The sequence below is a fragment of the Porites lutea genome, chromosome 3 (genome assembly GCF_958299795.1).
Source record: "Porites lutea chromosome 3, jaPorLute2.1, whole genome shotgun sequence".
Taxonomy (NCBI): Eukaryota; Metazoa; Cnidaria; class Anthozoa; order Scleractinia; family Poritidae; genus Porites; species Porites lutea.
Window position 1 is genome coordinate 212,501 of NC_133203.1, and position 27,500 is coordinate 240,000.

General features: G+C 37.5%; 3 protein-coding genes across 6 annotated transcripts in view; 2 read left to right on the forward strand and 1 right to left on the reverse strand.

The window, feature by feature from the left end:
- The window catches only part of LOC140930085 (F-box/LRR-repeat protein 4-like), a 14,286-nt gene extending 722 nt beyond the window's left edge, over window positions 1-13,564 (forward strand). Inside the window, exons 2-15 of the mRNA XM_073379744.1 lie at window positions 3,231-3,327; window positions 3,827-3,947; window positions 4,546-4,638; window positions 5,838-6,057; window positions 6,488-6,558; window positions 7,043-7,112; window positions 7,915-8,024; window positions 8,589-8,698; window positions 9,413-9,548; window positions 10,102-10,194; window positions 10,955-11,062; window positions 11,282-11,368; window positions 11,978-12,082; window positions 12,660-13,564. Coding sequence (XP_073235845.1) covers window positions 3,231-3,327; window positions 3,827-3,947; window positions 4,546-4,638; window positions 5,838-6,057; window positions 6,488-6,558; window positions 7,043-7,112; window positions 7,915-8,024; window positions 8,589-8,698; window positions 9,413-9,548; window positions 10,102-10,194; window positions 10,955-11,062; window positions 11,282-11,368; window positions 11,978-12,082; window positions 12,660-12,804 — 1,566 coding nt within the window. The 3' untranslated portion in view covers window positions 12,805-13,564. The remainder of the gene's footprint in view (window positions 1-3,230; window positions 3,328-3,826; window positions 3,948-4,545; window positions 4,639-5,837; window positions 6,058-6,487; window positions 6,559-7,042; window positions 7,113-7,914; window positions 8,025-8,588; window positions 8,699-9,412; window positions 9,549-10,101; window positions 10,195-10,954; window positions 11,063-11,281; window positions 11,369-11,977; window positions 12,083-12,659) is intronic.
- A 4,245-nt stretch (window positions 13,565-17,809) lies between these two features.
- On the forward strand, window positions 17,810-25,088 carry LOC140930086 (uncharacterized). 4 transcript variants are annotated; one of them, XM_073379745.1, is made up of 8 exons: window positions 17,811-17,985; window positions 18,123-18,230; window positions 18,367-18,459; window positions 18,609-18,737; window positions 19,487-19,570; window positions 23,656-23,745; window positions 24,034-24,111; window positions 24,283-25,088. In XM_073379745.1, exons 2-8 carry the CDS (start codon window positions 18,138-18,140, stop codon window positions 24,925-24,927), a joined length of 1,212 nt encoding a protein of 403 aa, XP_073235846.1. In that variant the 5' UTR covers window positions 17,811-17,985; window positions 18,123-18,137; the 3' UTR covers window positions 24,928-25,088. The 4 variants fall into 4 exon arrangements, with proteins under 4 accessions (XP_073235847.1, XP_073235846.1, XP_073235849.1 ...); XM_073379747.1 differs by having other exon boundaries at window positions 17,812-17,985; window positions 18,627-18,737; XM_073379746.1 differs by having other exon boundaries at window positions 17,810-18,230.
- Window positions 25,089-25,475: 387 nt separating this feature from the next.
- The window catches only part of LOC140930089 (uncharacterized), a 5,400-nt gene continuing 3,375 nt past the window's right edge, over window positions 25,476-27,500 (reverse strand). Inside the window, exon 4 of the mRNA XM_073379749.1 lies at window positions 25,476-27,032. Within this exon, the coding sequence (XP_073235850.1) occupies window positions 26,661-27,032 (372 nt within the window). The 3' untranslated portion in view covers window positions 25,476-26,660. The remainder of the gene's footprint in view (window positions 27,033-27,500) is intronic.

Below are 27,500 nucleotides of genomic sequence, written 5' to 3' on the forward strand. Positions count from 1 at the left end.
TATTTCGGTCTATTTGCGTTGTTTAATTTGGTTGGTGGATCTGCAATTCTCATTCAGTGTTGCTGTCGTTCGCGTTGTTGTAGTATCTATTTCGATCATGAACGTTGTTGGTGTTTAATTCACTGTACTTCTTGTAGAATTCGGTGCAGTGTGCTGGCGTTGTTGTAGTAGCAATCTTTGCCGGTGTTTAATTCGGTTTGTGGATTTGCGATTCTCATTCAGTGTTGCCGTCGTTTGTGTTGTTGTAGTAGCTATTTCGATCGTGAATGTTGTTGGTGTTTAATTGGCTGTTTTTGTCGAACTGGGGACTTATTATTTTGGTGGATTTTTGCCTCCGCAATGAGCAGCAGAGGCCGTGGCACGTGTCCTAGGTGCAAAAAAGAGTACTTCAATCGCTCAAAACCCCCAGATTGCACAAGCTGCGGCTTTCATTTGGGGGGCACTTTTGTCCAAAAGAAGAAGAAACCAAAGCAAAGTAATCCTGCGGTTGTGGAAATTATTCAATTCCTTTACTCTTGCCGCAGTTCTGACCAAGGTGACCTTTGCTTTGTTACCTGTAGTGGGGACTCATGGCTGTGTAGCTTAGAGAAATGCAAAGTCGCACGATCTGTTCACGTCAACAGTGGTCTGGTGGATTCTTTTGAATGCCAGCACATTAAGGAGGCAAAGAATAGCTCCAACTGTAGTCCCATTGCGACACTTCACCCGGACTTGGTCAACTATCCGTGTAGCGATGTTGTTCGCAGTGAACTTTCACAGATTGTGTCTTCCCTGCTGTCCACCAACTCTCCGTCTGTGATCCAAGTCTCTGACCGGTCTTTCGCGGTTTTTGGTTCTCCTTCAGCCAGTAACCCGCTCGGCTTTTGCCATGTCCAGGAAGAAGCTCGTACAAAAAGCGGGTATACCTGCACAAGTAAAGATTGCCGCAGTTACGCGTCCAAGGCTAAAGGTATCGCTGTGAAGGTGTGTTGCCTTCATCTTCATCTTCTCTTTGCCTCACTGCGACAATTTCCCTCCTTGGATAGTTGTACGTCTTCAGAGTCCATTTCTGTTCCAGTTATCGGGGGACCTTCTCAAACTCCGTCGCATACATCCTCGTCCAGTATAGCTGCAGCTGAACCTTCTTGCTCTTCAAGTAGACCCACTGCTTCTGCTTCTTCCTCCTCTAGTACTGCGACCATACACACTCCTACCACGTCTGCTTCTTCTTGTTATGCATCTATACAAACTAATCCAGTTCCATTCAGAGGCAGTCCACAGTTACTTTGGCTGAGAAGTGTAGAAAACTAATAAAGGAAAATATTATGTTGAAAAGAATTATGCTTCAGATATACGACTAGCCAATCACAGACGACCTTGCAAACGGTGCGGACTGACTCACATACTGAGGTTCTATGACCAATTCTACCATTGTATTGTAGCCTTGGGATCATGGAGTGAGTGTGAAGCTTTGATCTGGTTTTGATTCAAACCTTCATGCTTGGACAAAATGCACTGTGCATGATGCTTTAAATCTGTTGCCTATAAAAAGCTAGCTACTTGGCTAAACAGTTATCTTCTAAGCCTACCGTAAATGACTTAATAAATTTCCAGGGTGTCTATTAATTTTAGAGGTCCAAGAGGGGGCGTTTAATGGATATGAGGTGTTTAAAAGAGAGAGGCGTTTATTCTCATAACCATAACAAGCTCAACAAAACTGATATGCTTTCCCCAAAAATATCAAGAGAGTTTTGAAAAAGGCTGAATATCCACTCTATCAATATATGTCTACCTTATTATAGGAAATTCAAGATGCACTTTATTAACGTGATTAAGTGCATCTTAATTTACATCAATGTTAATTTAAATCAGACTATTTTACATCATTGTTGTTTTATAGCACCTTTATTTCAATGACAAAACCTCGTCTGCTCATAGTTCCTCTATTAACGCCTCGGAGTCACTATCTGCCAGTTCTTCTTTAAGAATTGAATTCAAAATGTCTTTCGACTGGTCTTTGTATTGATCTGTTTTCCTGAGGCAATAGCTAACTTCTTCAGTCTTTGTTGTTATAATTTCCATTACCTGTTCATCCTCCCACTGCATGGTCACCTTTATATTGAGAAGTTTGTATTGCCAAAAATTCTCGTCAAATAAAGTTAGGTGCACATTGTTTTCAAAAATTTTGCGTTAATATGATGTATGTAAACCTAACTTTTGGAAAATTTGCGTTAATTTTGTGTAACGTAAGTTTTCTTCGCATTGTCAACTTGCTTTGTTAATTTCCTATAATAAGGTGGTCAGTCTAGAGATCCATATCAGTCTTTCAAACCTCAATTTCAATGTCAGAAACCTTGCTTAGGGTTAAGTGTTGCCATGGTTAGTTTATCCTTACTTTGAACTTGACATTGAGCAAGATGAAATACACAAAGTCTTAATGATCAAGCAAGAGACTGAAAGAATTGAATGATTTTGCTGTGAAGAGGGGTCATTTATTAGATAAGATGGGTTTATTTGGAAGTGAGGCTTATTGGGTCATTTTTAGTATTCCTATTTCACTTTTAAAGAAGAAGAAATAGACATATGGGAAGTGGCCTATGGCTACAAAGTCAAAATTAATTTCAGGTTAAAATTCAGTGCTGTCACTACTGTCACAAGTTGCCATGTATATGCACTTACAGGCAGAGAGGTAGCCTCCTGCACAGACGTTCTTAGGGGTTCATCACACATTCCTGCCCCAAGTTCATGGGAGGCTAGCTGAGAGGAGGTTCTTTTGGTTCTATATATTTTCTTTTGTGCCTTATTTAATAGTAACCAAGAGTCATTATATGTATGCTCCTAATACTGTGCATTGAGTCTAAGCTGTTTGTTTTCGGTGGATCTTTTGGCTGGCCATGTAGTTTTGTAGTCGCTTTTACCCCATTTCTGTATAGCATTTAGTCATTTAATCACACAGCCTTGAAGCCAGATTATGACCAGGTTTGTTTTTTTAGTTCTTTAGTCAAACGTCATGTTTTCTCTCTTATATATTGAAAGTTGCCTTAAGTGGACAACCTGTGTAAAGCAAAATCCAGAGCATTTTCTGAGGGGTCCACTTGATAAGGGCCCACTGAACTGCTCTTAATTTTTTCTTATTTTGTAGAGTTTGATTTTTCTTATTTTCGGGGGATTAAGGAGTGACTGATAGTACAGCTGTAGATTGAACTACTGGTATTTTATTCTAATCCCAACATCCATTCAAAATTTTTCAGAGATCGTATGGTCCTTGGTGGCACAAAGTCCCATCAGCTATAGCACCTGTTAGCAATACCAGCAGGAAGAATAATTTTATTAGTGAAGATTTTGTTGGTAAGGAAGAAAACAAACCAACTCCCAAAATACTTAAAGTCAGATTTATGTATATGGCTTACCTGATATTACTCAGAATTGTTACATTATATGAGCAAAGACATTTACATTTTACCACTGATGAAACAAAGTGAGTAACATATTAGTTACAGAGAAAACAAAGAATCTTAAAAAGATGGCTAAATTACACTGTTTATCCTGGTCTGCATTTGTACACAAAGCTCAAAACTCATTCTTTCACCAGAGATTTAATTTTCACAGAGTACATTGTACTACTTATGTCCTTGATTTCAGCTGATGCAGAACTGCTGTCAGACTGCTCAATAGAAGGACTAGAGTGAGAATACCAGAAGTACAATGTTTTATCAACTGAAATCTTCAAAGTCAAATTTTTTTCCGTTGATAAAACATTGCGCTTCTGGTATTACCTACTTAGTTATAAAAATAATAAAATTGAAAAACAAGATAACTTCAATTTTGACTTGAATTTTGTTCTTAGATATTCAATTTAAACACTACGTGTTTCCCACAAAGATTGAAATATATGAAACTTACAACCCTGGTGCAGTGGTGCGCATTTTAGCCCTGCTGAAAGACAAAACATATCATAACAGACAAAGGTGGGTATATTGCAGGTAACATTAATGCTATCTGGTTGATATTCCAATGATCTTCTTTGTTTTGTACCAGTGAATTAATGTTATGTTGTGGTTCAAAGAAGGTTTGCCTGCCTTTCTTCCGTGTACCCCTTAAAGGTCATGCAAGTTAGCTTTAAATTTGACATGGACCTGCTACGGTAATACACATGTACACTCTAAACACACAGACAAGCACCTTTGTGAGGTTGATTACACTACCAGAGTTTATGTCCCGTACTCTTTTCGAACAGCAGTGTGGTTTTGTTTGTCCCATAAGAATAGTGGAAGAGCTGTGAGACAGGGCCTATGGTTTTTCATCCTTATCTTAGAAGACTAGTTCGAAACAAAGGCAGCACATTTTCCTTAGTTAATTTAATATTAAAATAGAGTAATTTTTATCTTTATGTCAACCTTGTTTCATCAAAAATCATTTCGCAATATTTTTATCTTGAGTCACGCAGTTTTGATACATTTGTAGAACAACTGAGAATGTCTTGAGCAGTTATTCTAAAAAATGCAGATAAAATATTATTGGTTTTCATGCCTGTCTGTTATACAGTTTCTTTTTTTGTAATTGCAGATGGGTAACTCTTTGGGCTGGTAAACCTCAACAGTGTCCACCAAAGGCAAGAAAATTTTCACCACCCTTAAAGAAAACAAACTATCCGACCAAGTAAGTGGAGCAAAATAAAGCCAAAAATGTTATATTGGCTGCTTCCACTTCAATATCTTTAATAATCCATATTTAATCAGGTCCTTAACTCCTCTGTTTTTGAGCTAAATTAACCTGTATCTAATGGTCTTCATTAGATTAATGGAGCTGGTCCTTAGAGGTGTCATGATAATTAATAATGCCCACAGTTCAGCTGCCATGTGTCAACAAGTGGTTGTGTACAGAAGGAGACCATATTTCCTACGTCCCTGTAGGCTGGGATGTTGGTGTCTGATGAAGACAGACCCATTCACCTTTGTAAAAGTAACATACAGTTAAAAACTATGTCAGATCCCGAAGGAAACACTTAGTTTTGTTTTCCCGAAACGTCAGGACTTGAGGGAAAACAAAATTAACTGGTTTTCCTTCGGACCCGACATAAAGTGTTTTGTTATATTAAGACTTTCACATCAAGAGCAACAAAAGAATAACTGGAGCAAACCAAAACAGTCGACTCGGTACTTATGACAACACAAATTTAATTCTCAAAAACACTGAATGAATGATTTACAAGTACTTTCCTTATATTATCTGCATTTTTTTCCCTCCACTAGCCGCTGTTTCTCTTCTGGGATGACTTTAAAAATCGTTGCTTTTTAGCTTGAGGCTTTGTGTTTGTGTTGTTGTGTTCATTCACTGACAAGAAAACTGGGAGTGTTTTTCCCACCCTCTGTCATGCCACTTTCAACCATGCTTTGATCATGTGCTGTAATGTGGCCTGAGCGGGGTACATTGCTTAATGTATCATGATCGGGATACATTTGATTTTAGTCAAGGCCACTTGACCAAGAATCAACCAATGTCAGTCCCTGTTTAGTTGATTGAAAGTCTAGGAATATAGCAACATAATATGTCCATGGTTATCTACAGTTAGTAGTTGATAGTAGACTCGCTTGACAGCACTTGAGCCTGAGTGTGAGGTAATTAGTTGACATCTCTGATATCAGTGAGTAGGATGGATAGGTTTTGTTTTATTAATTATTGATTTAACAGAAATTGACATATGTTTAATGTGGTAGCAGCAATTGTTGTAACTCTGTAACCGCAATGTATAAATTTACATGTAGTTTGGGTCCACTACACCATCTAGTGAAGTAGATCATTAACAGTGGCTTACCTTGCCTTACAATTGTGATAATGTTGTCTCTAATATGTTTCAGTTTGATACGCTTGGAATTTAATCAACAGCACCTCAATTACTACACTGAACTTGATGCTGTCTGTTTGCATGGAACCCAGGTTCATGGAGATTCCCTTGAAGGATTAATGAGTGCTTTACGTCTCTCCCCAAAAACACCCAAGAGTCTTCCAAGTCGGCAGGGTTCTCTTACTAAAGAGCATGATGTCTTAAAGGAAAATGGACTCTTTGATAGTTTACCGGTAGGGATGTTAGATGCTTATGTTTCTCTGTAAAATTGTGAATCAGCTTTCTTCTGTACTCATTGTTGCTAATTCATTATAAGATAGAGAAGGCATGTGTTGTAGTGCATTGCTCAGCAATGATGGCATTTTTCTTTTTTTGTCAAATACAACTTATCAGAAACATCTGAAAAATATTAGTACTTTCTATAATTGCCTTGTGTGTGGTTTAAGTGTGTCAGCATAAACAGAATCTTAGACCAATCAGAGCACAGGAATATTATTATACAGTCCCCAGTTGTTCAAACGTTGGATAGCACTATCCACCAGATAAATCTCTATCCAAAGGGATTTATCTGGTGGATAGCGCTATCCATCCTTTGAACAACTGAGGCCTGGTCATTTATATATTCTACTGCATTAATAAATTGATGCTTTTGATGGTTAATAGAGTGAGTTGATACAGTACATCTTCTCTTTTCTGGAGTTAATAGACCTCATTAGAGCTGCTGGCACCTGTAGGTAAGAATGTTTTATTACCTTGTCACCGTAGTGTAACATACGATGTAGTTTCATTAATTTTAGAGAAGCAAAGTTCTTTGGGGGTGGACAACACCACAAAGTTTTCAGCTTTTGCAACCCAATAGCATCAATTTTTATAACATGTCCTTGATTTAGTTGAAACACGTATTTCATGCAGGAAATCCAGTAAAATATTGAATTGTAATAATTGGCATTGGTGTTACAGTGGTTTTGCATGAAATTATCCCAACTTAAGTCTTTTATGTCCTGGGGTATGGAGTGGTAACATAGGTTTAGGGTTTAACCAAATGACACCTGAAATGGCAGCCTGAAACTACCCATGAAAAAAAACAATCCTTGTATTTATGACATCATCAGCTTTAATTTTTAAAGATAATTTCTTGCTTGTTCTTTGTTGCAATGGTGTCAGTTGGGATGTTTCATTGTTTTATTTGTAACTTTTTTATGTGGTTTAATACTACAGGTTGTTTTTTCAACATTGCTATGACCAAGTATGGTACAAGGAACTGGATTTGAAGCCTTATTGGAGCCTGGTATGTACATGTTTTTCTCCAAGTTTTAATGTGGCCAAATATCATTTAGGAAAAGTTAAACTCGAGTGAGTTGGCCAGCGTTCATCTCCCACTCCAGTACGTGACCTATGGGGTGGTCCTCAGGGAATTGCAGGGCTCCTTGTGTGCTCTTTTGCTAGTGTTGCGTTGCATTGTAGCTTTGCTTGCTGATTGTTGCACATCATTGCCTTCTTATGAATCATTGCCGATTCTTGCTCCCTCTCTTCCCTCCCAGCTTGGTGCTTTCATTAGTATTTTCTCAGGTAAGTATTCTCTTAAGTAAGTACCTCCACTAAATTTCATTCAGTTTAACGGTGCTGTTTAGTGGCTGCTCTTGGGGTGGTTCCTGCTTCCAGGGTTGCTATGGATACCTCCTCTCTGCTTATTGCATTTGGCCCCCCACTAACCTTTAAGGCACCTGCTCCCAAGCTCATCATTACCAATGAGTTTAATTGGAAGATACAAGAGACTGATGTCAGTGATTTATGTGCGAATAATGCAGGAGCTGGCTACTCTATAAATATAAATACTTATACTGAGCAAGAATTATCGACATTCAGTATAATGTAACTTTGAACTCATTCTAAATCTAGCAATACATAGTGTGTTTATCTGCTGGTAAATCACAAAGTAGAATTCTTCAACCCTTTTAGTATTTATACTGTGTCCTCTGCATTCAACTTTTGACTTTTGTAAAAATATCAGCAAATGTTTTACCAGTAGTGCGAGTAATAGTTTTGTAGGTCTGCACTCAGTGACTGAAATATTGTGTTCTTTGCATCAGATAACAAGTGAAGTCCTTGATTCTTTACACACTCGTTGTTCATCAACAGAGAAGCTTGACTTGTCATGGTCAGGTCCCTATGAGGCCATCAGTAGTGACTCAATTGTCCGGTAAACTTTGCCAAGTTTTTTACTTCTCACATAGTGATAAGTTAGTTTGATAACAATGACAAATATGAAATTGCAACTTGGATGATGAGCATTTTTGAAGAGAATGTTAAGAGAAATTTATTTAGACTATGCCGTGTCATTTCCTCTACAAATGGAAGGATGATTGTGTTTAGTGCCACAAAGGAAAAAGTAGAATGAGTGTGCTTGGGTGAGTCAACGTGATGCAACATTTTACTGCAACGTTGAGAGACAAAATAATGGTCTCAGCATAGCCTGTAAGCAAGCTATTCATTTGGGAATTGCCAGAAGTGAAGAGTCACACACAAACTTCAAGGGTAGCGAGGTGCAAGGACAACCTCTTCATGTAACCTACGACTCTCTCCCTCATGACTTCTCAGTAATGAGTTTGCGTCAGCTTGGGCTCATCCTCGCCCTCAAATGCTGAGACTCTTTGAGCCAGTTGTCTAGCCAGTAAAAGATGCCCTTTCACGTAACAGGACCCTTGCTAAAAGGCCTATTGGAATACAAGATTCAAAAGAAAATATCATTTGATCATTTTAACAGATTCCTACAGCACTGTGGAAGTAACCTTGTCTGTCTGAGACTGAGCTGTTGTCAATACGTGGACAATGATGTGATAAAACATCTAGGCCAATATTGTCCAAACTTAGAAGGTTTGTCATCTCGCACAATATCAAGGAATCAAAAACACGCCTCCTTTTCTGTTGATCACACATCTTTTTGTGTCCACACCATTATTTGAGACCTTTGCTGATTGTTGTCTTGAAGAGATTAGTGAGGACTCGGTTTGTTCTGTCGAAAATAACTGTTTTGTCTGTTTGTTTGTTTGTTTGTTTTATGGCCATCTAATTTAATAAATTAGATCCTGGAGTTGAAATTCAATGCGTCAGGTTCTTTATCTGAAAACCATTATAATTTTATATAGAAATGATTTGTCATGTATAGGTTTAGGGGAGTTTTTATGGAGACTTAATTGTTGTAATATAAATAGAAGTTGCCAAAAAGCGAGAAAACTAATTCATACAAACAAACGTGTTTAAGAGTGCGTCTCTGTGAATCAACCGATGATTATTAATTTTTTTGAACACATTTTCTTCAGCGACTTTCCCAGAGATGTGTTCCAAAGTTGTTAATTATATCATCGTGGAAGTACTTGATAAAACATTACCTCGGTTTTGGAAATCAATTAATTTCACCGCCTGCTCATTCTCATTCCCAATCCCTTACTCATGTAAGTAGCCGTTGAAGTCTTCTTTTTAATCTTACATAGAGGACTGCAGGGATGCCCTGGCCCTTAGTGTCGATGTAATACCCTAGCTGTTGTACCTCTTAATACTTAGTTGTCTCACCCCTTTTTGTTTTATTAGAACTTGATCTTCAATCTTGCAATTCAAACTCACTGACAAGAGAAGGTTTGTTGAGGCTTCAAGACTTGAAGAAATTACAAAGAATAAATCTTTATAGAGTCAAGGTCCAAGATGATGTAGTGGAACAACTGATTCAGTAGGTACAAACTGTGTGTATAGTGATAGTAGTCATCATACTACAGTAAGGTCTCATGCATCAGCCAGTACTGGATATACGAAACTTGTTGTCTTTAGTGGTCTTACCTGTCTAAAAACCATTACTTTAAGTCTCTGGGCAGATCAGCTATTGGAGCCGCATAACGTTAATAGTTTCAGTTTATTGTTTTGCCATAAGTTGTACAAAAGCAAGGAATTTAATTATTTAAACTCTCATGGTGAGGAAGCCCAAGAGAAGCCATGGGCTTATAAGGAATAGGCTCCCTCCGTTAAATAATAAGAACAAAATATTATCATAATAGTTAGGATTGAAGTGAAGAATCACAAGTTTTGAAGCTCTTAACTTGCGGACAGTTGCACCTCTTCTAGTGTATTCATGTCGTGTTTTTTCATTAGGGGAGGAGAGTGGCTAGCTGGTGGTCACATTTTTTCAAGCCAACCATATATCATCTACTGTTTTCTTTACGTAGTTTTTCATGAGAATGTTTTATTGTTTAAACGTTATAACCAGTTTCAACTTGTTTCCATTTTAGTTCTGCAAAGAACCTTCGGCACCTCAACCTTGGTGGCTGTGATGTTATAATGGAATGCGACCTGTTGATGCAATCACTTAGTATTCACTGTAGGTAAGCAAAAAACACGTATTGCTTTTGTGTTTTGTTTAATGTGTCATCATTATTCTTCCATGTATCACCCATACTATCACCATTATGAGGCATCTTAATCACCATCATCATCACCACCACCAACACCATCATCATCATCATCATCGACATCATGATCATCATCCTTGTCACTGTCAGCATCATTATCATTGTTATCACTATCCTAATTGTTATTACAATTTGTAATTTCTTTGTCATCACCATCATCAAAGCAACACCACTACCATCATTATCATTTTCATTATCAGCATTATTATTATCATTGCTATCATCAGGCTCAACATCATCATCATCCTGCGTATCATCATCGTGATCATTATTATTGTCTTTATCACAGGTGTCATATCCATCATCATCATCATCACTATCTCATCATTGTATGCCTTATCATTATCATCATCATTATAATCACTGTCCAGAATAACCTTGAGAGGCAAAGATTTGCACAGTTGGTTAGCACGTTGTGTGCCAGAGGTTTCTAGTTCCATCCCCTGGTGTGACTTCAAATCGTTGTTTGGACTTTCCTTTCCCTGCTAAGTGACATTGACAGAGAATGGGGGAGGTAAAGTAAACGCATCATTCTGCCTCAGGTTTGTTAGTCAGATGACTATTTCGAGCTCCTGACATAAAATAAGGACTGCATAGTTTGTCGCTTGTCATGATAAATTTAAAAATTGTCCACAAATACTGACTTTCCATTAATTTGTTTTTCTGTATTTAGAGGCCTGGTATCGCTGGATTTGTGGCGGAATAAAGGACTGACTGGCAAAGGAGTTAGGTGTTTAGCTGATGGCTGCTCTTTACTGGAAGAGCTTGATATTGGCTGGTGGTGAGTTAAACTTCTGAACTGCACTTACATCTTTTACTGAGATCATTATGTGCTCCAAGGTGCTAAGTGTTTAAGTAAATTTGCTTGGTTGATTGTACCTACATGTAGAGGGCATTGGTCGGGGGAGGGGTGGGGGGAGGAAATTTTTTGCGGAAAGTGGAAGTTTAGGGCTTCTGTGATATTCATTTATTTATTTTTATTTATCCTGCGTATTTGCAGTACAAATGTGACTTCTGCCCCTGAATGCGTGGTCTATTTGACATCCAAATGCAAAAAACTCAGGAAGCTTTTTCTCACAGCTCTGAGGTAAGGGATGCAAGACTTTTAAAAGGTTATATATGACCCCCTCCCCCCAAAAAAATGCTGCTAGAAGGGTGTTAGAAGGCATACAAGAGATAGTGTTGCATGCTATTAGAATAGTTAAGCGCAGGGTTCCATAAACTACAAAGACTATTCCATGTAAGATTTACTTATGTAGATTATTATTGTTATCGTTGTTACCTTTATAATTATTATTATTATTTTTATTATTATTATTATTATTATGTCCATTCCTTGTGGACTCAGACAGGATGTTCGGCCTGGTTTATAGTCCTTGGGAGCGGGTTACAACAAGTCACCACAGGTCCCAGGTCTCTCTTTTCCTTCTTCTTACAGGGACGGTACTTTCCTTAGTATCTTTGCTGTCCCCAACAATGCTGTTTTCTTGATTACTTCCAACCTCACGTTCACGCCGATTCGCTTCATGTACTCCTTAAAGTTATCATTTTTATTACTATTATTATCATTATTATTATTTACTTTCAATGTGCTCCCCACTCCTGTCAGCAATTATTCAGGAATTAGCATGGGAGGGCAAACTAGAAGAGGAAGTTATTTCACGACTGATGGTATGAATACTATTGTGGATTGTAGGTCTGTCAATGATGATATTATAAATGCATTAGCAAACAACTGTCCCGATATCGAGCAGGTAGACGTTCTTGGTACCGGATTAATTCATGCTGAGTCAATCATGAGGTAAAATCAATGCTGGCTGTGATCTTGTCATTTTACTTACAGCTAATAAGCAATACTACACACAATATGTTACTGATCAACCGCTTTTATTTCACTGGTCACATTATACGATTTTTATGTTTACATGAAAAACAAAAATTCATTTTAACACCGTAAATAACAGAAGACATGAAAAGTACTTTCAGTACCACAGGAAAGTGCTGCTCAGTAGCTTTCATTTGAATAGTTACCCACCAGGATTTCATCCATAGACTCAAAAGTTAGAATCACATTGTACAGCATAATAAACACTACCACAAGAAAGTAGTGCTGCTTTCATTTAAATGGTTACCCATCCACAGACTCGTAAGTGAGACCACCACGTACAGGTACTTAATATTCAGAACACACTACTCATTGCTTTGGTCTCACTTAAGGCTAAACCATATTCTTCAGTTCTCGCTAGGGAACAGGAGCTAGTTTACAGACGAAGCGAAAACGGGGAACTACAGCGTAATTAACAATCGTCTGCAAAATCAAGGTGTATATTACCTTCGTTGATTTATGTTTACCGGATTTTTGTTGTTTGTTTTCGCAGACTGCTAAGACAATGCAAGCATCTGAAACTTCTTGACGTGTCTTTCTGCTCGCAGTTAACAGTTGAAATCGTTGAAGGGTTGCAAGAAATGTATCCAGCGGTCTCAATCAAAAAAAGCTTTATTGTTGAAGAATCTGCTTCATAATAGAAGAAACAGGTGACTGTTGGAATAGGACCTGAAATAACTCATTTTCCCACTTAACCTCGACACCCTTTTCGGTGAATTCATTGAGTCAGTTTATTAGACTGCAGTGTTTAGTGAAAATGCTTACGTTGACCTTCTTTTGGAAGAAAATATGACACTTTCTATATAGTCTTTATACTGCCAGGTTCTGTCCATAGGAATATGATGCATAATATAAAACACCTTAAGTATACCTCCATGAGAATAACAAAAAGCTTTGCGTCTCTCTGTCACCTGATTGGGCCCAGATGGAGACGGGAGGAGGAGTATGCCTTCAAATAAATTTCGTTACCAGGACATCTCCCCTATCCTGTGTACTTGAGTGACAAGCGGAAAGGAGTGAAAATATTTTTCCACAAAGTGGGTACAGTTTTTATTTTGGGGAATGAAATTCTGGAGATATCGTGTCGTTAAATGAATTGTTTTATGATGTCCGTTAATGTCATAGTGTTTTTAGCCAATTGATCAGTTTTATTTTTGTTTTTACCTGATGAAAGAGCTGGGACAGTCAGATGACATTGTTAATTTATCCGTACGCTCTATTTGCTGTGATTATGTTTGTACAACTTTCTCAAGAATGTAATGTATTAACCTAGCTATTATTGCAATTTACTGTAAATTGGACTGTAAAGTATAAGTTCTGGAAATGTAAAGCTTACATTGGTTTACAATTTGTTTACTGTACTTTCCAGTGTATATAATAAATATCTTGAAGGATGCATAGTCTTAGCATGTTTTATTCCTCCTTTGACTCGTTGAGCAAATTTCAGACTTTTTATTTATTTTTTAGAGTTTTTATTTACTCTCAATATTCTTTTATGTCTTTTATACTGTTGATGATCTTACAAATGATATTAGGCGATCTTTCCTGGTCTTATTCACGATTTTTCTGGGATTCTTTTAAACTTTCTCTAAAATTACTGGAGCCTGAGAATGTTTGTGTAGAAGGTACTGCTGTAATCCTTATTATTATAACTATTAAAATTACGAATCGAATTAGTAACAATATTTAATCTCAATTTTTTGTAGCAAACACTAAAAGGAAAGAGAAATATAGTCACTTTTTATATTTTAAAACCTAGTTGTTCAAGAGTTTGGCCTCTGTTGCTCTGAATCAGAACGAAACGACTGAAAAGTTGTATCCTAACTGTTTGCAAATTGTTATCTCTGCTCCTCTTCTTAAACACTATTCCTAGGGAATTTTATTTCTTAATTTTCATTATGTAAAGTAAATAGTAATAGAAAATAAAACTGGTTATTATGGAAAAGGCTTATATCCACGGGACTTGCATTTGAGGCGTTATGTTTGCTTATTACGGCGGGTTTTTATGCTGGAATTTTAACCTGTGATCAGGGTATACGCAACAACACTCCTGGGTTTCCTGTGGCCCAACATTTCAACTCCACTGGCCACAGTATTTCTGATGTCTAGGTGCGTGATGTTGCAGTATGCAGTGGTACTAACATTCATCGAACACAACGTGAGATGCGGTTGATTTTTCATCTAGGCACCGTACGTTCAGCCAAAAGGACTGAATATCAATTTCAGTTTCATTTGAATTGGGACGTTATATAGAGATTTAATGGAGCGGAAACCAATTGTGGAATTGCACACTTTTTATGCATCCTACTGATGAACATTTACCACACGCAGATATATTTTTTAGCGACTACTCGAATTTGCAGTTTGTCCACTTCGAATGAATATACATCCTGCGCGCGCTATAACGCACGCGCGTGCTTCGATCATTTTTATGATGTCTATGTTATTGCGTAGTACAGTACAACGGTTTTTTCTCTCACACTGAAGAAGGGTCATAAACCCGAAACGTTTCTGTTTTTTGAAAACATTTGACTCTTTGATATTTCTTTACGGAGTATCACCTTATCAGCTACTGCGATCAAGGTTTACCGCGTTAGACCCCGTTTACACGGGTCCGGACAAATTTTTGAACGGACGCGGGACCCGCGGAACCGTGCAAGTTTTTGAGTACTGCAATCTATAACAGTATTTGCACGGTTCCGTGTAAACGAGTTACACAGGTCAAAAATTTGTCCGGACCCACGGGATCTTAAGTGGTCTGCGTATTTGAAGTACCAACTCATTGTAAAGCATTTGATGTCTCTCCTCAGCAATATGTTACTTAAAAAGGTGCGTTCAGTCCTTTCAAACAAAATTCCCTGGTTATGATGTAACATTCACTTAGGAAATCCCCCGCGCGTAGGGACGTCAGCTTTAAAGACAAGGATGAAGAAAATTTGAACAGGTGTTGGAAAAAAAAGGAAAACAATATCTTGATTTTATAGGAGCACAATCTTTATCAGCCAGGTATTTTACTAGAAAAAAATGTACAGCCCCAGTACCATGAGAAATGGTAGCCTTTTAATAGCCTTATTGAATACTGCAGGCACTGGGAAAACTAAATTTAAATGTGAAAAGAAAAATTCCTTGTTTTTCTGCTGTTTCTGACACATTTTTCGAAGTTGGGTTTCGCCGACCCGTTGACAACTTTATTGAATACCGCAGCCACTGGGAAAACTGAATTTAAAGGTGAAAAGAAAAATGCTTGTTTTTCTGATATTTCCGACACTTTTCCAAGTTGGGTTCGCGGACCCGGTGACTTGAAGTGCAAATGACCACAGCCAAATCCTGCTGTTTTATCCAAGACAAAAATATAGACATTAGTAACAAAACAACAAGGAGAAAAGCGACTTGAGGTTTCCCGATATTTCTGCGGACAAGCCATCCTTCCTTAGGGGATTTAATGAATGATGGGAAAGTCGTTACAATTCAATAGTATAGACGAGTAGCAGTTGGAAATTTGATACAAAGGTAATGTTAAAAAACTAAACTGGGGGCCAATAATGACAACCGATTCAGACAAATAAGATAATTTGGCAACTGGGAAAAAAATTTTAAAAATTAAAAATAAATGAAAGCAAATAAATAAACACATATAATAATAATAATAATAATAATAATAATAATAATAATAATAACAATAATAATGGAAACTTTATTTGTGTTTTTGAATGTACAATTGTAAATCTCGCTACGTATAGGCAATTTACAAATGCTGCTTGAGATTGGATTATTAAAAAGAACAAAAAACAAACAAAACAAAAAACAAAAGCAAACATAAACACAAAACAAAACAAAAGTAAAAAAAAAAAAATCAAAATTGCATTAAGTCTGGGCTATCCCAGTTCCTATTTCTATAACAAAAGATGTAATATGTTGCTCTAATGGCTATATTTATCATTTTCTTGATTATATAATGTTGCTGCTTTTTGTCAATGCCAATGTCATTCATTATGTCCAAGAACGTGGAGCATTCATCGGAGAAAACGCCAAGGGAACTCATGGACAGATTTACAAATCTCACACATCTGTAATTTCTACTCATTTCGTTGATGAAGTTCAGATATTTTTCTTTCTTACGCACTGCTTTATTGTTAAGGTTAGACTCGAAACCAACTGTTAATTCTAGAACATATAGGCACTTGGACTAATAATAATAATAATAATAATAATAATAATAATAATAATAATAATAATAATAATAATAATAACAATAATAATAGCAATAAGAAGAAGAAGAAGAAGAAGAAGAAGAAGAAGCCAGAATAATAAAATAAATTAAAATGAAATAAATGATATAATAATAATGACATTAATAAGTACACTGTAAATAGTTTAAAGGTCGTCCTCTCTGTTTATTCCCTGTGTCTGCATGGTTGTGCCTTTTCAATATAAAACGTTCGCGGGCTCTACGTATGGATTCTCTTTTGATGTTGATAAGTTCGCCGGAGTGGGATAAGTTCGATGTCTGTAAGTTGGTGTCCGGGTTGATTAAAATGGTGTGGTACTGGGGGTACTGCGTCGTCAGTATTGTTTTGTATCGCTCTGCGGTGTTCTCCATATCTGTCTCTTAAAGCTCGTTTAGTCTGTCCGAACAAGAGCCATAAATATGGCTCTTGGTCAGAAGTATTCCGCTGGTGTGTTTGGGGTGCTTTTACATTTACGACATTATCAGCGCCGTAGCTAGTATGAGGCCAACCGAGGCACTCATCTCGGTAAAATTTTGACGAATTTCGCCGATCATTTTTATTTTACATAAGCGATCATCGGATATTTTTAACGCATCATGATATTACAAAGAATTCAGCAATTCAGTCAATATACTATGAAAAAATTACCATATCATCGATCTCAAGGGGCTACGTACGTTAACTCAAATTTTTTTTGAACAAATACTGATCAAAACCATTGGCGAGGTTAACGGTCACCCAGATTATGTAGCTTGTTTCTGATTATTGCTTTTTAAATTCCACTTAAATTAACTCGAAAAAAAGTTACCGAAAGGCCCAGAAAACGCTGCAAATCGCATTTCCGAGAGACTAAAGTTCAAAATTTCTCGGGGGGGGGGGGCATGCCCCCGAACCCCCCTAGCAACTCCCGCCTGCCTCGGTTGGCCGTTTGGTCTGGCTACGGCACTGATTATATGATGTAAACGAGATTTTTATAGGCACATTTGATCGTCTGCTTGATGAGGTAAGTTTGGCCAGTGTTTTTGAATGTACATGATGATACACCGTCTTTAATGAAGGGGAAGGTTTTACATCTGATGGAGTTACATTTCTTTATGAAAAAGGTGTGTTTGAAGTTGGTATCTTTGTTTGTTTCAGCTTGCCCTTAATAACACAAGAGGATCTGGGGCCTGAAAAATGGATGGATTTTATTATTTTATGCTTAGAATAAGTTACTGGCTGAGCGCGTTTTTCTTAGCACTGTTTTTTAGCATATTTTCAAAGTTTAGATGCTGCGTTTCGCATTTTCAACAAATCATCGTATTTTTCTTTTAAAAAGAATGGTTGCCTAGGGACTGGCGCGAAAATTAATTCGTGATCTTTTTGCGCCAACTCTGCCTTCGTCACCTGATGTGACGTCACAAACGATTTATGCGTCCACTGTGCTTCACTTTCATCTTACATGTTTTGGCTCTGGAAATGAGAGAGCGAATCACGGAAGTGGCGTCGGTTATTTTACAGTGAATCAACTTTATGTCAGTATTTTTTTTACCAAAAGTGATAAGTAACCTCTTGATAAGCTTGAAAGCCGATTGGGAGCGAATATTCGAGGTTCGTAGCAACGAATGTTGAAATGTTTTCGGTCGAGTGATCGGACGTTCTTTTGATCACATCTTCGATCGAATTTCAAATACGTACGTATGAATGTTTACCTGTTTATTTGAGAATGTGATTTGAACTATCCACAGCGTTGAAACGCCAGTATGGCGGTCGGAGGAGGATTTTTTGACCAGTACTCGGTCTTCTGTGTGTTTGGGTCGGTTGTTGGATGTGTGGTGGTTCCCTTGATAACGCAGGTAGGTAGATTCTTGTTCTTGACTCCTTGTAACGGGTTATTTTTGGCTAAAGATAGCTGTGGTCGCGTCTCTGAGAACTATTTTATCCCAAGCGATAATTTGTGATGTTCCTAATACCCTATACTTTTTTCCACAGTCTGTTGAAAGCGTTATATTTTCCGCTATCGTCATCAGTTTAACAGCAACACATCTTACAAAACGGGCCAACAAGTCGGACAATTCCAATCAGGTAATCCTAAATGCCCTACATTCTTGCCCTTAGTTCGTCTCTTTTCTCGTCTGAGGTTAGTCTGTCTTCCGTCTTTTCAACTCTCTTCATCTTTAAAGCGGGCCTCTTCTAGCACTTATCCACTGACAGATTTTGTATTCAGATGTAAGTTGAATTTTTGGTCGCAGGTTAACGTGAAAGATGTGGTCGACAAGCGCTCAAGTCGTAAACCGAAAGACCGTGAACGGGACCAACAATCTCATGCTAAGAAGCGAAAAACAGTTACACAACAAATCCAGGTATTGTCATGGCAGAAACATTTGCCATTACTGATAATCTCGTAAAAATCTTTTCCTTGCCCGTTTTGACGTTCAACTTGATTACATGCTGCCCAACCGAACGTTCATATTGGTTAATGCCAAAAATTGCTTATTTGATTAAGCTTATATCGACTGACTTTACTATAATTTTCCTATTAGGCTTCGTTCGTTTATTTTTCAGACGCATTTTTACTATCGATTTACGTAATTAGTCAACTGCTATCTTTTCCAGTATTCCTTTAATTTTACTCCATTTCAAACAACAGCCACGAGTATTTGTTTATATTTCGCAGACAAAATATGTAACATTTATTATCAAAGTTTTGTCGAGGTCAGTAACCGAACAACGAACTACAAACGGAAGTATTATCCATGTAAATGCAAAAAAATACGACCACATTCATTTATCGTTGCCAAATTCAAAACAACATGTTCTCGTAATAATTTGCATTGGCTTCTTGATCGACGGACAGATAAAAATCGCTTCCTTCAAAAACTTTCGTTTTGCTTTAACACTATGATTTATATATATTTTTTCTGCCTATAGATTCCTTCATTTCTGAAAAAAGGAAGGCCGTTAACTATTTTTCGGTATAAGAATCGAGGATATAATGAACAAACATATTTTAGGCAGCTGTAATTTGAAACCTAAATAAAATTTCTTGTCAACTCTCCTTTGTCTGGATGATTCCAGCTGTTGAGAAATTCTCGGTTTGTTCTTTTTTTAGCACACGAATGTTCGAGTCGTTGATGAGTACAAACAAAAAGAGGACAACCAGAGAAAGCTTGATTTAGCCAGGAAAATTGAGTTGGTGAGTACTAAATCAATTAAAATACACACCCGGTTTCACTGAAAATGTAATGCTAATTATATGTCAGCCGGAATAGAATGTAAATGATGCTTTGTTTATTTTTCACATTGCTGCTCTTATAAGAAGTTGTGTGGATGGGCGTACCCTAGCCATAATCTGTATAACTTTGTGTTCTATGTATATCAATTCAGAGCATACTTCAAAGCATTTGAACACTGTGTGAATAATAATTCCATATTTGAGTGCAGTGGATTAGGGTACCTAAGCACTGCAGACATCAGTCATTTTGCTACACTCTTGTTAGGGAGGCAGTGTGGCCGAGTGGTCAGCGCGTCAGACTCGCAATCCGGCGGTCCTGGGTTTGAGTCCCGCTCTGGCCTATTGCTGGATTTGTTCTCGGTCGTCCCGAGTTCAAATCCTTGGCCACGCTTGTAAGTAGCCAACTGGTTGCCTCCTGCCAGTTGGGGTTTTAAATCCTGTTATGTTGTATTTGAATTATTTCTTTTCTAAGTATTTAATAATAATAATAATAACATAATTTATATAGCGCTAACTCCACTAATTGACCAAAGCGCTTTACAATTCATAACATTAAAATAATTAAAAAGATCCCACTGGTAATAAAATATGAATAAATTAAAAACGTATTTACAGTCTTATTTATAAAAATATAATATGATTGTAAAGCGCTTTGGATCACTAAGAGAAAGGCGCTATATAGGTGTATATTATTATTATTATTATTATCTTGTTACTGCAATATACTGATACATCTGGTTTCAAATAGTTTCCCTATGAAAAAGAAAAACAGGGCTTTCATTAAGGTATTTTCCCTGGGCAGCTATTATAAACATGATTACCAGCTACTTTCATAGGAAAATAGAGGGTCTCATACAAGGCTGCCGCCTAACGGGCGCCAGGTTGTCAGAGGCGCCTACGATTTACCCTCAGGTGACCAAAATTTCTAACAGGGAGCCTGAACGGGCGGCTGAAACTTATGATTTTCAGGCTAACTGCCTATGAATAAACAGCAAAATCTGCACTTTTGAAACAAAAACGGAAAGTGTTTGGTCGTCGGCTGTAGTTAAAGAATATTTCCGCCGTTAAAAGGTTAAAAAACAAGCACTTGTCTTGAAATTCGCTTCTGTGACTTGCACTGCAGTGGAGTTTAAGTTTCTCATCTGATAATGGCATCAAAAAATAAATTTAATAGTCGGTGAATGGTTATTGTCATGTTTTTCAAGAAAGAAATCCTTCTTAAAATCTTTTCGAGTGGTGAATATAAAAGTGCTGGTTTCTCAAAACTCGAGACTCAGTTTTTGCATTTTGCAACTCTATTCGTTTGAGTCTCGAGTATCCTTCTGGTTTTGGCTTGTTATGCAATGCTCCTTAGCATTGTGTGATGGTCAAAGGGAGACTTACCTTATTAATTTATTCAGCTATAAGCCAAGTGATTTTGACACAAATTAAAGCTAAAGTTCAGTGAAATTTCAGCCCAAGAGGGGTGTCAGCTTATAGCCAAGTGTTTTTGACAACAAAAGTTTTTCAGTGTATTGAAGCTCTACTAAATGAGAATGTATTCACTCATAAGCCGAGCAAAAAGCACTGGCAAAAGATCGAACCGATCGCGTAACTAAGAATCTGAAAAGTTAGGTTAGCTAAGGACAGAAATTCAGTCCCAAATTGTCAAAATATCTGGCAAAAACAGGTCTCCCAACTAACATCTCACATTGTTAAGCCTTTTGCAATGAGGGAAGGTGTAAAAGGAATGTGTAAACAATCCGCCATGTTTGGTCAAACTTGTGCTTTGAAACATTTGCCTGGTTACCAAGCACAGATGAACACAAAAAAAACGAAACGAGCAGCGAAAAACTTAAATGACAATCTTACGTTTTCCTGGAGAAGATCACACTTTTTTCGAAATTGTTAAGTTTTACAGTAGTTAAAAGTTAACAAATGGGTCTCAGCTTATAGCTGGGTGTTTTGGATTTAAAATTTTCTTAGGCTGCAGCCTGGTTATAATAGGCCCTTTGCAGCTTGCCATTCAGGTGGTACAAAACCCCCCTAGTGCGACGCAAAAGTCGCACTAGGGCAAGACCAACAAAAGGCATACATAATTTTAAATGGTAATTACCTTTTCCTTTTACCGTTTATTATTGGCACTGCAATAATAATAATAATGTTATAAATTATTGTTTTTGTCCACATTATTATGAGCTCCTGGTGTGGATAAATTTCAACAAGGTTGAAAAGGGCTAACAGTTTTGTTGGTGATAGCCCGGCCTGCACCTACATGATGTAGTCTGCGAAAACATCCGTTTCTCTTCTCTCTTCGTCGCTGAGGACGTTTTGCGCGGAGGAACGTCTGCGACTCAGCGACAGAAATTCCATACTGATGACGTAAAATCTGTCCGGAATCCGGTCAGAAGCGCTGATTGGTCGGTGGAGCAGTTACATTGTTTTAGCTATTGTTTACGAATGACAGACAAAAGACAAAAGGCCGCAAAGGTCAAATGTAAACGCGAAGAATCTCTAGCAAAACAGACAATATTTGTGGAATGTACTCTTCTGTAGAAGAAGCGTTTGAGTCGCTGGAGCTCGTCAGCAAATGAACACAACACTTTACCAAAGTCGACCAGAAGACACTTAAAATTGGACAAATTTGTGTTTGGAACCCCATGACTACCAGATTTATTATGTAAACATTGATTTGTGTCATCAGTATGGAATTTCTGCCCCTGAGTCGCAGATGTTCCTCCGCGCTAAACGTCCCCAGCGGTGAAGAGCGAGGTGAAACGGATGTTTTCGCAGGCTAACATGCATGTGTCATACTCTGAAATATCTTTACGGAGAATCACCACATCGCTAAGACGACAGTCATAAAGCCAGTAATTTAAGTATGGTTTAGGCCTGCCTTTCTATCTGCAGTGCTGCATTTATCCTAATGAACTGTAAGTACTATAGTATGCTCAGGGATGTCACTTAGATTTGAAGTAATATATCAAGGAGGAGACACAATGTTTCATCACCAGATGAAACACTGAAAAGAGAGCGGAAAGAGGAGTTTTTTTCATGAACTTTTAGGTGTTTCATCTGGTGATGAAACACTGTGTCTCCTGCTTTATATTACTTCTTACGCAAAATGATTTTACAGAAGAAGGAGAAATTAAGGATGGGTTAGGGTTAGAGGCCTTTGTATTTTCTTTATGAATTATGAATGAGTTTGAGAAGTTGCTGGGTAAATACAACAAGGAGGCAGGGAATCAAACAGCTAGGGATTTCTTTTGGTTCTATTTTTCTTCCATTTTCTTATGAAAGTAGCTAGCGGAAATCCTCGGCCTCCACCTCGTAGTGACAGCCCTGCTATACTGCAGTTATCCTGATGAATAAACAATTATTGGACGAGGTTTTCGTGATATCGAGAATAATCAAGGTCCTAGTAAATGTTATCAGCCTCGGCTTTCTGATATCACCTATCGGTAGGGGATGAAAGCCTATCAGAACAGAGAAATATTTTGATTAAATCATAAATTCACTTGCCAACAGACTGTTAATTTGCCAATAAATGGAAGTAAAATATAAATGATCTAAATTACAGCAATATCCTTACATGGAATATTCTGTCTTCATCACATCTCCCCCTGCTTTAGGAACTCTTGTTAGAAGGAATATTGATCAGGTTAATTACGATCTACATAGTATGGCTACTAATCTGACACATCCTAAACTGAAGAGAGAGTTTCTGAAAAGGAGTCTAAAATTTAGGGGTGCAACTCTCAAATGAAGCAAAACTCGCTGAGTCACTCACTTCATTTAAGAAGTTTATTGGAATGTAGTTGGGTCTTGTCAAGTTGTCTATCTTTTTAGTAACTACTATAACTTTAATTTTTTTTTGTCTTTCTGTAATAGTACTAATAGAAGTATTTGTAGCAGTTAATATATGGCTGTTATGTGTAAACGCCTCTATGGAAACTTGTCAAGTGTTGTAGAGGCTAGTGTGTTTCTCTTTTAATTCATAAAGTTCTTAATAAAGTATTACCTACCTTCATTCTGTTTCATGTAGGTAATTTTTTTACCTTTTACAGGAACGTAAGCAAGAAGAAAAGAAAGAGAAGAAAGTTAAGAAAAAAGAAGAGAGATTGAGAAGAAAAGAACAAGAAAGAGAGGAGAAAGAAGTGAGAAGAATATCATATGCTTTTTTGGTTCATATTTTGGATGAGAGTATTTGGTATTTGAAAGGGTGTTGTACAAATTATCTTTATTTCATGTCTCCAAGTCTGTAACTAAATTGCTTGTTTCTGTTCTGTCTGAATAACATTGTTTCTGCCGTGGATGCTTTTTTATTTGAAGATGGCTTTCAGTGCCCTATTATTGTACTGCGTTTGGTTATTAAGTAAAGGCATACAGGTTATTAAGCAAGGCATATTGAGTGAGAATGTTTCAATTTTTTTTCGCATGACTAGAAAGAAGAACAAAGACTAAAGATGTACAAAGAACAGCGTCAAAAGGAAATGCGAGAGACTCTAAGGCAAACAGATAAGGTTAGTTGAAGTGTAGACTCATCTTTAATCATTATGCAACCAATTGTCTTTTTATTACTTGCAAGATGGTAGATATTCAGTCAGCTGAGCGGAGACAGTTCAAATAAGAATGGAATTCATTTTGTCCTGAATGTGCATATGTTGCATTGTTTATTTATTTTTTTGTCACAGATTTCACTTCAAAGAGTAGATTCTGGGAGGACAAGACTAACTGCGACCTCAAAGACAACGAAAAAGCTTGAGAGTACAATAACATCTAAATCACCGCTTAAAGTACCTAGTCCCCCTGTGTTAACAATGCAGTACTTAAGACAGAGGTCTCAGTCAGAGGGTAGTGAAAGTGAGCCCCCGAGCCCACCCCCGTCAGTATGGAAAGTACCAGAATACGTGGAGCCTAAATGGAACCCTGGACAACCTGAATCGAAAACAGGATCGAAACAGACTCGGTTGAATAACGACGTTGTTTGCGCTAAAGTAAAGCTTGAACCGCCCTTCAATCAGTTGCATAATCCCGTGTATAATAGTCCACCATTCAAAAAGAACCAATTTATGAATCGAAACCAAGAGAAAAGTCAGGCTTGTAGCGAATTAAAGTTGACGCCCCACCAAAGTGAATTTTCCAAGGTGAAAGATATGGACAAACCGGATAACCGACAAGTCAAGTTCGACACGTATTCAAGTTTTTCCGGTTTGGATCTGTTGTCTCAGCTGAAAGAAGAGAATAAGCTCTCTGACGTAGGAGCAAGATCATATTCACTGTTTGGTCCTGACGAACCAAATAGCACCATATTCAGATCCCCTCTAACTGGACACTGAAACGGGATTGTCTTCGTTAGATTAAGAGTGTTCTAAGATGAATTTTCAAAGATATCTATATATTATGGTTCTAGAGGCTTTTGTTTTGTTTCTTGAAATTAAATCATTGATCCCTATTAAGCTTTAAAACAATTAAAAGAATCCGTGAGCTTCTAATTGTGTATTGTCGTCCAACGTTTTTTGTGTATGTCGTTTATTAGTTGCCAGTCTCTCGCGTGACACTCTGCAGTGGTATTGCCCGGGTGAGTGTAGACGCTGATTAGTGACTGATGCTCGGTAAGTGCGATTCGATTGACCATATTCCGAAATAAGAATTACTGGAATGGACGCTAAAAATCACTTGTTTTGGCTTTAATTGCATACTACAATATAGAAATCTGTTGGAAGTTAGTAATTCATTTCAATGGACCGAAAATTTGCGATCGAAGAGATTCAGTGTCACAAATTTCTGCTAATTCTTATTCCGGAATACGATCACTCCAACACACACTATCACCAACATGCCTGTTCGCTACTTTATCTCGGCTTCTTGTTTACTTGCTTTTGTGACGGAAGATTTTTCCACTTTGAAACGAATTTAAGGCTCAACGGGAACTCGGTGCTTGACTCACGATAAACTGGGGAAAACTAGACTCAAATGGTAACTCGCTTGCGGGGAAGAGCCGTCACTTCTCTCGAGGTCCGGGATCAGACCACTAACTGGTACAGCAGTAGATAAAACAGAACAAAATTTGGTTCCAACAGCGTTTATTCTTCGGCGGATCAACAGCAATAACTCGGGTAGGACACGGCGAAGTAATCGACAATCAGTAAAAACTAACTTACTTATATATGATTTTTACAACCATTGAAGACAAAAGAATACAATAGAAATATAAACAGAAATCACTTAGAGTTAAATGAAAACTAAATACAAATTCTATTTTTAAACTGAAATCTTTTGTCACTGTTGCTATTTTAGAAAGTAAAAGTACTGAGACAAAGACCTAGCCAAGTCAGCAAAACAGCGTTTATGTACTAAGTGTTACAATATGAATTTAATTGCAAGTTCAGCTATCGCTTGTTTAAACAGGAAAAGCGCACACTAATTGGAAGTTTTCACCTTAAACAAAAACCGATCTATTTTTAAAATTACAAGACAGCAAAACCTTTCATATCCAAAATTCGGTTATCACCTCTCTTAAACTAACAACTCAATGAAATATACTTTTGCAAATAAATATAAGTAAGTTGCAATTAGAACGAGGTACACCTGTATCAAAGGCGTTACTATGAATAGATGTCGTCTGGTAGTTAAATCACGAAAAATAGACTGAAGTCAAATAAACCATTATTAAGAAATTAAGTATTCTTTCAAGAGTCAACATTGACGCAAAATGTATATAATTGAAAAGAGAACGAGCAATTAGTTTTGCTTGTTAAGGAACACTGTTGGCTTTTCTATGATTATTACCTAGCGAACACAAAGCAAATGAACAAAGGATAATTAAAATGGCACGAGCCTTTTTGCGGAGCTAAAACTTCTTTATGCAAATTCAGTAAGAATTATCAAGAACAACTTCAAAGCGAATATTTGAAAGCTATATATGAAATTCGAGGCAAATAAAGAATTCATGGAAAATCTCTCCTTACACTTTCTGACAAACAAATATTTAGAAATATAGTATTTTCGACAAAAAAGGAGTGGGGGTGGCCCCTCGGCGCTGTTCATTCGCACTGAAATGAAAAGCTGTCTAGCGGAGGCCAACACTGATCAGCCTATTTTCCACCACGTGGGGATAATGACCATTGATATTGAATGCCACTCCTTTGTACTTTGGATCGGTGGATGCTGTTCGGAAGTATGGTGTTATATCGTCACCACACCAGTGGACACATCTCTTGAAACAGTTCGTGTAACCCGAAACAAAAAACCCAGAGTAGAAATCATCATCACAAATCAGCAGTTGATAGGAATAATTCTTGTTTACTCCCTCTCCGTCCCATAATCCATAGGTACTTGCTAATTTGTTATAGTTAGATGCCGCTGTTACAGATAAACGTGAACGTCGTTTGAAGTAAGCCTTGTTACCCGTTTGATGATCGAGGAATATTATCTCAGAAAACTTTTAAAAAAAGGAAGAAAAGAAAATGTGTTAGTACAACTAAGGATGTTGTTACGTACTTTATCCTCCAACTTAGCTCCGACTTCCAAAGTAGGATAGCGAGTTGCCCAGATTGTCCACGTATTGAAATGACGGACGTGGCATTCAAGTATAGAAAGAAAAAAAACGGTCGTGGGCAGAGTGTAGACGTTCTCAGACTCGTGAATCATTCAGCAAAATCAGCTCAGAGAAAGGTAAAGAAATTTACCAGCCACACAGTAGCCTGCAAACTCAGACGTATCTCCGGTGGTAGCGTCTCTCTTGTTCGCAGTGGCCTCAACGTACGATTGCTTAAGCGTCCTATTCAAATTCCTTTCAACTAGCGTATTAATATGTGTCAAAATGACCCCTGCAACTACTTAATTATTATGTCTATAGAGTTCACTTTCAAACAAATTTACTGCCGAAGCAGATTTTTATAGTCAGCTT

What these genes read in the sequence shown, in the direction of transcription:
- LOC140930086 (XM_073379746.1), top strand. Translation starts at nt 18,138, where the DNA reads ATGGCGGTCGGAGGAGGATTTTTTGACCAGTACTCGGTCTTCTGTGTG. An exon ending in AAGAAAGAGAGGAGAAAGAA is followed by an intron (nt 23,746 to 24,033) that starts GTGAGAAGAATA and finishes TCGCATGACTAG; the next exon opens with AAAGAAGAACAAAGACTAAA. An exon ending in CTCTAAGGCAAACAGATAAG is followed by an intron (nt 24,112 to 24,282) that starts GTTAGTTGAAGT and finishes TTTTTGTCACAG; the next exon opens with ATTTCACTTCAAAGAGTAGA.